We start from the raw sequence: 9,903 nt of genomic DNA, 5'->3' as shown, positions 1-9,903 counted from the left end.
AATTTGAGAGATTGCCAATAAGCATATATTAAGTGCCTATTATGTGCCAATGGGCAGCTAGGTGGTACAGGTTTGGAGTCAGGAAGATCTGAGTTGAAATATGGCCTCAGATACATACTAGCTGTGTGACCCTGGGCAAGTCACTTAACCTTGATGACCCCAGTTTCTTCTTCTGTATGATGAGGTGACTAGACTAGATGGCCTCTGAGGTCCCCTGTAGCTCCAAATCTATGTATTTGAGTTTTTCTACCTTTTCGTTCTGTTTTCATTTATTTTGTTGCAGTCATTGTGTAGTTAGTTCTCCTGCTTCTGCTTACTTCACTCTGCATCAGTTCATAGAAGTCTTCCCAATGTTTTTGCTGATTTTTCTCACATTCATCATTTTTTTTTTTAGAGTCATAGCGGCTTTATTAGGGAAAGTACCAGGGGATTAGGAGTTGGCATTGGGACCCTTCTTCTTTCCAAAGGTGGGCACTACATTGACAAAGCGTCGGTTGTACTGCATCCTCCTCTTAGCACGCCCAGTCTTCTTCTTCTTCTTCTCCTGCTTGGCCACCTTGGGAGTCTGACCCCTCACTTTTCCAGCTCGGGCCAGAGAGCCATGGACTTTACCTCCTAGCATGCGGCCAGCCACTTCCAGGGTGGACAGGGGCTCCACCCCGCACTGCCCTAAGACCGCTTCATCCTCCAGCGGGGAGCCACCTAGGAGCAGGACCTGATCCTCGGGGGCGATGCCCTCCAGAGACGCCACATGGGCCTTGATCTGGGCGACGGTCTCCTGCCCGGTCACCTCGAGGGTGTGCAGAGCCTGCGCGCGAACAAACAGCTGCATGGTGGCGACTCGGACACGCTCGTCTTGCTTCCGCCGCGGTGAAGATCACATTCATCATTTTTAAAACACAATATCATTCTATTACCTTTCAAATGGCACAGTTTGTTCACCCATTTACCCAATATAGGTGCATCCACTTTGTTTCCAATTTTTTGCTTCTGCAAAACATGCTATGTGACTATATGGGGCCTATTTTTGATCTATCAGGGGTGGGGAACCTGTGGACTTAAGGCCACATGTGGCCCTCTAGTGTGGCCCTTTGACTGAATCCAAACTTCCCAGGACAAAGGGGATTTGTTCTGTCAAGTCTGGATTCAGCCAAAGGGCTGCACTTGAGGACCTAGAGGGTAACATGTGGCCTTGAGGCTGCAGGTTCCCCATCTCTGAGAGATATATGCAAAATAATGGGATTTCTAGATCAAAGGGCATGGACATTTAGTGACTTTTCTCATGTAATTTCAAACTGCATTTCAGAATATATAGCAGAGAACAATTTTTCCTTTAACTGTCACCTACACACTACAGTGTGGCTGGTAAATGTTTAACAACTGGCTTTCTGGGAAAAATTATTCATTACACTCTTTTAAGTTTAATCTGTATTATTAACATTTTCTACATCACTTTCTTAATCTAGACAATCAGCAAAACAACCAATCAAACCCTGGTTTGTAGCTTCTGACAATTTTGAGGTGTAAATGTTCACACTGAAAATTTAACAATCAGCCTTTCTGGAACAAGCTGACACAACAGTTTCCCTAAAACCTTCTTTGTTGGATCAAGATTGTCATCTTCATAGTATACCGGTCGTGCTTTCCTGGGTTTCTTTGCTCCTTTTGGCTAATTTTTGGCCAGAAGAGTGAAAGTCATGGTTACCCTTGTGGAGAGAGGAGCGAAGATGGCTGGTGTATGTGTGTGTGTGCATATGTGTGTGTATATATAATAAAGCATTAACTAAAATTGGTTTATATTAGTAAATTTTCTTGGTAACCAAAGCTTATTTCTTTAAGGGCCACAACTTTTAAAAAGTAAAAAGTATTAATCATTCCTGATAGAAACCTTTCTAAAAATATTTCATATTTTCCTACCTTCTAAAATAGGATGTCGGAACAGAATTTTTAAATGAATCTGTGTTATCATTATAAACATTAATTAGATGAAAGTGATGTTTTCATCACAGTGATGTCTTGCGTAATTTTTGTGTCCTCCCTCACTGTCACTGTCATTTCAGGTGGCCATCCGTGCCCCTTCTGGTGCTGTCTCCTCTTCCTTCCTTCTCTTTCTTGTCTGTGGCTTGGAATCAGATAAAGAAAAGTGCCAGAGATATTTCACTGAGTGAGGGGAGACCTTCCACAGGCAGAGTACATCTGTGACATCTGGTTTGACCTGTAGAGGCCTTTTGGACTTACTTGTAAGCAGTGGTTTAGTTTGCTACAGATGTCAGAAAAGGGGTCTCTGGATAAGTGAGCTGTTAATCTCTCTGTCAACTGTCACTGGGGTTTAGGGATATGGATTAATGCATGGATGGACAGATCAATGACTGTATGAGGAAGAAAATGGCCAATCTTTCAATAGGGAATCATAAATATAATTTAAACTATGCCATTGGACAATATTTTTTTGGGGGGGGTGCAGTGGATAGATCTCCAGGCTTGGAATTTATCTTTCTGAGTTCAAATCTGACCTCAGACATTAGCTATGTGACCCTGGGCAAGTCACTTAACCCTCTTTGCCTCAGTTTCCTCATCTGTAAAATAAGCTGGAGAAGGAAACGGCAAACCACTTTAATATCTTCATCAAGAAAATCCCAAATAGGTCGTGAAGAATCAGACACAACTGAAATGACTGAAAAACAACAAAGAACTTCCTCAGTAACTTGTTTGTAATTTACAATTTCAGAGAGTCCTTTGGAAGACTGAGGAGTTAATGACTTGCCCAGGGTTACACAGCTCATATACAACATGGGCAAGACTTGAATCCAGGTCTTCCTGGCTATGAGGCTAGAGGATTATTCACTACCGTGTACTTACTGCTTCTCAAGATAATGGTCAAGGGGGCAGCTAGGTGGCACAGTGAGTACAGCACCAGCTCTGGAGTCGGGAGTACCTGAGTTCCAATACGACCTCAGACGTTTGATGCACTTACTAGCTGTGTGACCTTGGGCAAGTCACTTAACTCCAATTGCCCTGCCTTCCTCCCTCCAAAAAAACCCCCAAGATAATGGTCAAGATAAATATATAAAAATCTTAAATCATCTCGAGGATTCATATAAAGGTCAATGTCAGTCCCTGCTAAGTTGGCTTGTTGATATAAGGATTTTGCCTTTGGATACTGTCTACTCACAGAAGATCTGACATGGCAAAAGGTGGATTCACTGTGAAAACCTATTTTACCATAACTCTTCCTGGCCACCATGGATGTAAAGATTTCAGTCTTTGGGAGAAGTTTTGGTAACTAGGCTTTAGGAAGAACTAAATGCTGTATTCCCCCAATAACTGTGACTGCATCAACCCACGCAAAGAGAAGTAGAGGACTGAGGTAATTTTTTGGATAATTCATGGAGGGGGGGTGGGGAGGAACTAGAACAGATGGAGCTAAAAGCACTTGCCTCCCTCCCTCTCCTACACTGGGAAATTGCCGTAGTCTTCACTTCGTAAATAGGGACACAGATTTGACAATGGCTAGTATAGGAAGGCAGGGGGAGAGATGATGCACCACAGAACAAAATGGCCTCTGTTGTTATTTTTTGCCTTTAGTTCTACTTGTTGTTCAGGCAGGAAGAGGGGCTGGAGTAATATAAAGGAATGGCAGAAAGAAGGGATTGGGAGAACTGGAGACCTCTTTCCCCATTCAGATCTCCTCCTACTACCACCTTTGCACTCTCCCTCTGCTGTCATCATTGATCTTCTTTGGATTTACAATCCCTTACCTTCATTTTCCCTGTCCAAATCCCAAAGACTGGAATCTATGAGCCTCTAGCTCACACTCCCTACTACACCAAGGAGTTTGCACCTGGCCCAAGGTCTTCTTCGCTACTTCAAACACTGCCCTCATCCATAAGGGCTTTGGTGTTCTCTTTGATGTCCTTTTCAGCATTCTGACCTCCCAGTTCAACCTCATGAGTTTCCATGATCTCCTACTTCTATCGCATTAGCCTCTACTTTTGACTTCATGATAACCTATAAATATACCATTGCCATGATGTTGGACACTGGAATTCTACCCTCTGATCATAGGTTTTAGAATCATAGGGTTAGAGCTGCAAGAGGACCTTATAGGACCTGATGGGGTACTTAGAGCTCATCAGGTCCAACTCTCCATTTTACACATAAGGAAACTGAGACCTAAAGAGTTAAAATGGCTTCCTCAAGGTCACACATATAGTAAATGACAGAGCCAGGATTTGAACCCCAGTTTTCTGATTTCAAACTCATTGTTTTCCCCAATACTTTTCCATGCTGCTTCTCTCCTTTTAAACTTATGGAATTCCCTCAACTCTAGGTCTCCCCCCACCATTTATCTTTTGGCTTCTACTCCCAAGGTGTTGAACCCTAATGGAGAAAGTCACAAAACCATGCTGACTAGGTCTGCCAAGAATTTGTGTCATCTCCTCTCAAGCTGGCCCTCAGATTGCCTACATAGGAAACCATGTATATGCTTAATGGATTGATTCCCTATCACTCTTCCTGCAAAACTGGTTCCAATGTATAAACAGATAAGTATATAAAAGATAATTTGAAGAGGAGGGAGCACTAAGGAAGGACGGGGCATGAAGGAAGCAGGAAGGCTTTTTTTGTAGTAGGTGACACCTGAGCTGAACCTTGAAAGAAGTTAAGGCCTGGCCTTCTTTCCTCCATATATTCAAGACAGCTGGAGTCCAGGGGCTTCCCACAGAGCTATGTGACTTTTGGCAAATCACTTCCTTTCTGGTGAGCCTTTTCTCATTCTCTGTCCTTTGGAGTCTTCTTTGAGTCTTAACTGAGATGCTACTTCTTCCGTGAAGTTTTCTCTGATTTTTCTCGCATTTTAGTATTCTCTTCCTCCACAAATTACCGTGCATTAATTTTTCTCTTTATATATCTAAGTAGAATATAAGCTCCTTGAGGGCAGGAATGATTTTGTTTGGGTCTTTGACTTCCCAGTGTCAGACACAGGTGCCTTGAACACAGTAGGAGCCAGATAAATGTTTATAGAATTCAGTGGAGTAGAGGTTTCTAAAGAGGACCTTGGAGCTTGTTATCCTCCTGAAGAGTCTAGCTTTGTGTTTGGGTAAAAGGAGCTCTCTGGCTTCCAGGCCCCCAGTGTGGAACTCAGCAGACTGGCAGCTGAAAAGAGCAGGGCTTATTTGAGGCTCAAATTGAGTGGTTTTCTCTTTTAGAAAATGTAACCCAATCATGAGAGACACTCTCTTTCAATTCTATACCATTAACTTCCTACAACACATGTTTACCATCTGAGTGCCTTCCAGATGAATCCAGCTCCAGGTTCTGCACGAAAGTGGTGAAAAGACTATTCAAAAGATGAATAGAAACACTTGCACTCACTCATTCACTCCCTCCCCCTTGATCCCTCTCTCTGGTTGGAGTGATACTCCTTTCTGACTCCAGGTCTGTTGAGTTATATAGGCAAAAAAAAAATTTAATAAGCTGGATACAATTTCTGATTTTCAACAGGCTTTCATTTTTATCCCAAACTGGCATACTGTGTAAGTATGCTTTCTTAAGTGGGAAGGTGTCCTTAACACCTTGTGCTTTCAGCATTGGCCTCAAAGTAAAGAATCTGGTTTTGAACCCTGAAATCATCAATGGTTTGCTGTAGAATTCTGGACACTTTACTTAATATGGAAATCACAGACTGGTATGGAACTGGAAAAGAGCTTAGGGCTCATCTAGTCTGCCCTTATCATTGTGTAGATAAGAAAGCAGAGGCTTAGGGCAGTGATTTGTTCAAGGTCAGCATTCTTCCCTCTAACAATGGAAATAATAATATCTACTAAGCCTTGTAGAGTTAAGAGGATAAATGAGGATGGCTTTTGAAAATGAAGGTACTAAGTAAAGATAAGCTATATTTGAAGTCCACTCAGGCCAGTTAGGTGGCATAATAGATGGAGTATTGGGTCTGAAGTCTCAGGAAGACTCCTCTTCATGAGCTCCGATCTGGCCTCAGACACGTGCTAGCTGTGTGACCCTGGGCAAGTCACTTAACCCTGTTTGCCTCAGTTTCCTCATCTGTAAAATGAGCTGGAGAAGGAAATGGCAAACCACTCCAGTAGCTTTGCCAGGAAAACCCCAAATGAGGTCATGGAGAGCCGGACGAAACTGAAAGGATCAAACAACAGTTATCTATCTCAATTAACTACTTTGTGGATTATCCATGGCATTCTCTAGTCCCATACCTACATGCTTTTGGGTAGCTACCCTTCATTGCTTATGCGTATACATTTGGATTTGGGGAATGCAAACTCATTTTAATATAGACTAAGCAAAACAAAATTAGGAAGGCAAATCTGCACAGTGCAGTGGAAAGAGCCCTGGGTCTGTTGTTAGAAGACCTGCATTCAAATGTTGCCTCTGATATGTATTACCTGAGTGACCTGAGGCAAGTCATTTAACCTCTCTGTGCCTCCGTTTACTCATCTACAGAATGAGGGAATTGGACCAAACTACCCCTCCACCCCCACTCCCCGGGTTCTAGATCTACAATCTTATGCTGCAAATGATGATTTGTACATTTACCAAGATGCATCAGGAGTCAGAGATTGCAGGTCCTCACTTGTGTGGCAGCAAGCTGACACCACAGTGCACAGAGCACTGGGCTTGGAAGTAGGAAGTCTCATTTTCATGAGTTCCAATCTGGCCTCAGATACTAGCTGTGTGACCCTGGGCAAGTCACTTAACCCTGTTTGCCTCGGCTCTTCATATGTAAAATGGCTGGAGAGAGAGATGGCAAACCACTCCAGCATCTTTGCCAAGAAATCCCCAAATGGGGTCAGAAAGAGTAGGGCATGACTGAAAAATGATTGAACAGCAACAAAAATTTCTGTGGCATGTTCCTTTAAGAAGATCCTAGATTTAGAGCCCAGTGAAGTGACTTGTTGGAGGTCACAGAAGTAGTCAGTGGCAGTCGTGGGCCTTGAACTCAGTCCTGCTTGATTCCAGAGCGAACAAGGTTCTTTTCCATTGGATCCTCTGCATGATATAGTGGAAAAAAGCATGAGACCGAGCCAGAAACCACAGTTTAAAGTTCTATCTGTCACTGACTAGCTATGAAACCTTTGGCAAGTCCTAACCTCAGTTTTTTCATCTGTGAAATGGATGATACTACTTACCTCCTACTTGTTTCATCTCCTACCTGTCTGACTGCTCAGTCTCCCTCTCAGTATCCTTCACTGGATCTTTAACCATGTCATGCTTGCTAGGCATGGGTGTACCCTAAGGTTCTGTCTTGGGGCCTTTTTTCTTCTCTCTATATACCATTGTACATGGTGATCTTATCAGCACCCATGGATTCAATTAATGCAGATAATTCTCATATTTATTTATCCAGCCCTAACTTCTGACCCTCAGTCTGACATCTCCAATTGCCTATTGGACACCTCAAGTTGGATATCTTGTAGATATCTTAAACTCAACATGTTTAGAACTTAACTCTTTATCTCCTCACATCCCTGCCTCTAAACTTCCCCTCCTTTGTAACATCTCTATTGTTGTCAAAGGTACCATCATCTTCCCGGTCACCCAGGCTCACAACCTAGTTGTCCTCCTTTACTCCTTTCTTTCTCTCATTCCGTTTATCCTAGTAATTGTTAAGTTCTGTCAATTCTACCTTTATAACATCTTCCATATATACCCTCTTCTTTCCTCTGACACTGCTACCATCTTAGATCAGGCTTTCTTCACTTCACACCTGGACTACTGTAATAGCCTGCTAGTTGGCCTCCTAACTCGTCTCTCCCCTCTCCAGTCCATCTTTCACTCAGCTGACAAAGTGGTTTTCCTAATGCACAGGTCTGATCATGTCACCACTCCCCCCAACCCCCTCCCATTCAATGAACTTCAATTGCTCCCTATTATCTCCAACCTCCAATAACAAATCTTCTATTTGTCTTTTAAAGTCCTTCATAACATGGTATTTACTAGTTTTCCAATATTCTTATACCTTGCTCCTTCTCCATATACTTTTTTGATCCAATGACACTGGCCTTTTACTGTTTCTCACATGGGATAATCCATCTCCCAACTCTGGGCCTTTTCAATGGCTCTGCTCCACTCCTGGAAATCTCTCTCTGTCTCTCTCTGTCTCCTTCTGTCTGTCTCTCTCTGTGTCTCTGTCTGTCTGTGTCTCTCTGTCACTCTCTCTGTGTCACTCTCTCTCTGTCTGTCACTTTCTGTCTGTCTGTCTCTGTCTCTCTCTCTTATCTTCCCTGGCTTCCTTCAAGTCTCAGCTAAATTTTCACCTTTTACAAGAAGCCTTTCTCAGTCTCCTTTAGTGGGTAGCACCTTCTTTATGAGACTATCTTCAATTTCTCCTGTATTTAGCTTGTTTGTACAATATTGTTTAGATGCTATTCCCCCATTAGACTGTGAACTTTCTGAAAACACAGACTGCCTTTTGCCTTTCTTTGTATCCTCAGGGCTTGGCAAATAATTGATATTTAATAAATGCTAGCCAACTTCACTACCTCATAGGGTTTTATGAGGGTTAAATATCATAATGTATGTAAAGTACATTATAACTTTAAAGCTATCATTTTTATGTTAAAATGTAATCTATGACTATTTTGCGCTGTCCATAGTTTCATTATTCCCATTTATTTTTGCAGCTAATGGAGATCTGCGAGCTAATGATATTCATCATTAGACATCTACAAATTATCTAGGTGATTTGGATAAAACCCCTCACTTTTGCCTTGATTCAGGCAATGATTTCATTGTTAGTTCAATTCAACGAGCATTCATTAAGTACCTACTGTGTGTCAGGCCCGGTGCTAGGCCCTGGGGATGCAAAGACAAAAGCACAATATTCTATGCTCTGAAGGAACTTTAATTCTACTTGATTGGAGTGTGGTGCTAGAGAAGTACTGATAAATGATTATAAAATAGATGTAACAAATACAAAGCATTTTCTGTGAGAGGGAAACGTTACTTGAAAGTGGAAGAAAAAAGAAAGACTTCTTGTAGGAGGTGGCATTTAAGTTGAATCTTGAACAGTCTGGGATTCCAAGAGGTGAGGCAAGAGAGCATTCTAAGCATAGGGCACAGCCAATGCAAATGCATGGAGGCAGGAGATTGAATGCTGCATTGAGGTAATAGCAAGCAGTCTAAGATGGTTAAAACGTAAACTGGGGGCGGGGCGGAGTCACATGTAATCAGCCTTAGAAAATAGGTTGGGACTAAATTGAGAAGATCATTATATCAGACTTGCTGTGCATGGCTCTAGAAGGCAGAATTCAGAGTAGTCAGTAAAAATTGCAGAGGCAGGTTTGGGAGAGTATCCTGTGGGTGGGAGTGGGGTGGGGGTGGGGGTACTACAATAATATCTGGGGATCTGCATGGTTGAAAAAATTCACCTAGTCAACCTTCTGGGGCTAATTCCCTCAGAATTTGGCTGGAATGGTCCTTGATAGACTTATAGTCCATTGCTAGGCTCATACTCAAACTCTTTCTGGCCAGGCTGAACTTTTGAGAAGATATACAGCATCACCATAGCCTTGGAGAGCCCAAGATCCTCCACAACACTGAATTTTGGAATTGGTATAATAATAAATTAATAAATAACGTATAAATAAATACAAATATATAAATAAATAAAATAATAAGTTAAAGACAGGAAAGTACTTTTCATACACTATCTTTCTTGGTCCGTATAACAACTCTGTGAAGTAGGTACTATAGATACAAAAAGCAATTTTATCTGTATTTCAAAGATGAGGAAACTGGGATTCAGAGGAATGAAGCGATTTGCTTCTGATAACACAGCTATTAAGTGTAGGAGTTAGGATTTGATACTACTGACTCCAAGTTCAGCACTCTGGACTTGGAATGAGAAGAACTAATTGAATCCTCTGAAACTTA

General features: G+C 42.1%; 1 protein-coding gene across 1 annotated transcript; it reads right to left on the bottom strand.

Moving 5' to 3' along the window:
- Window positions 1-381: 381 nt before the first annotated feature.
- Window positions 382-872, bottom strand: LOC118838923 (ubiquitin-like protein FUBI). Its single transcript, XM_036746305.1, has one exon. It carries the CDS (start codon window positions 830-832, stop codon window positions 431-433), a length of 402 nt encoding a protein of 133 aa, XP_036602200.1. The 5' UTR covers window positions 833-872; the 3' UTR covers window positions 382-430.
- Between the last annotated feature and the right edge of the window lie 9,031 nt (window positions 873-9,903).

The sequence above is a fragment of the Trichosurus vulpecula genome, chromosome 2 (genome assembly GCF_011100635.1).
Source record: "Trichosurus vulpecula isolate mTriVul1 chromosome 2, mTriVul1.pri, whole genome shotgun sequence".
NCBI lineage: Eukaryota > Metazoa > Chordata > Mammalia > Diprotodontia > Phalangeridae > Trichosurus > Trichosurus vulpecula.
This window is presented reverse-complemented; position numbering and strand designations above follow the sequence as displayed.

Coding starts and splice junctions, on each gene's coding strand:
- LOC118838923 (XM_036746305.1), bottom strand. CDS start 832: ATGCAGCTGTTTGTTCGCGCGCAGGCTCTGCACACCCTCGAGGTGACC.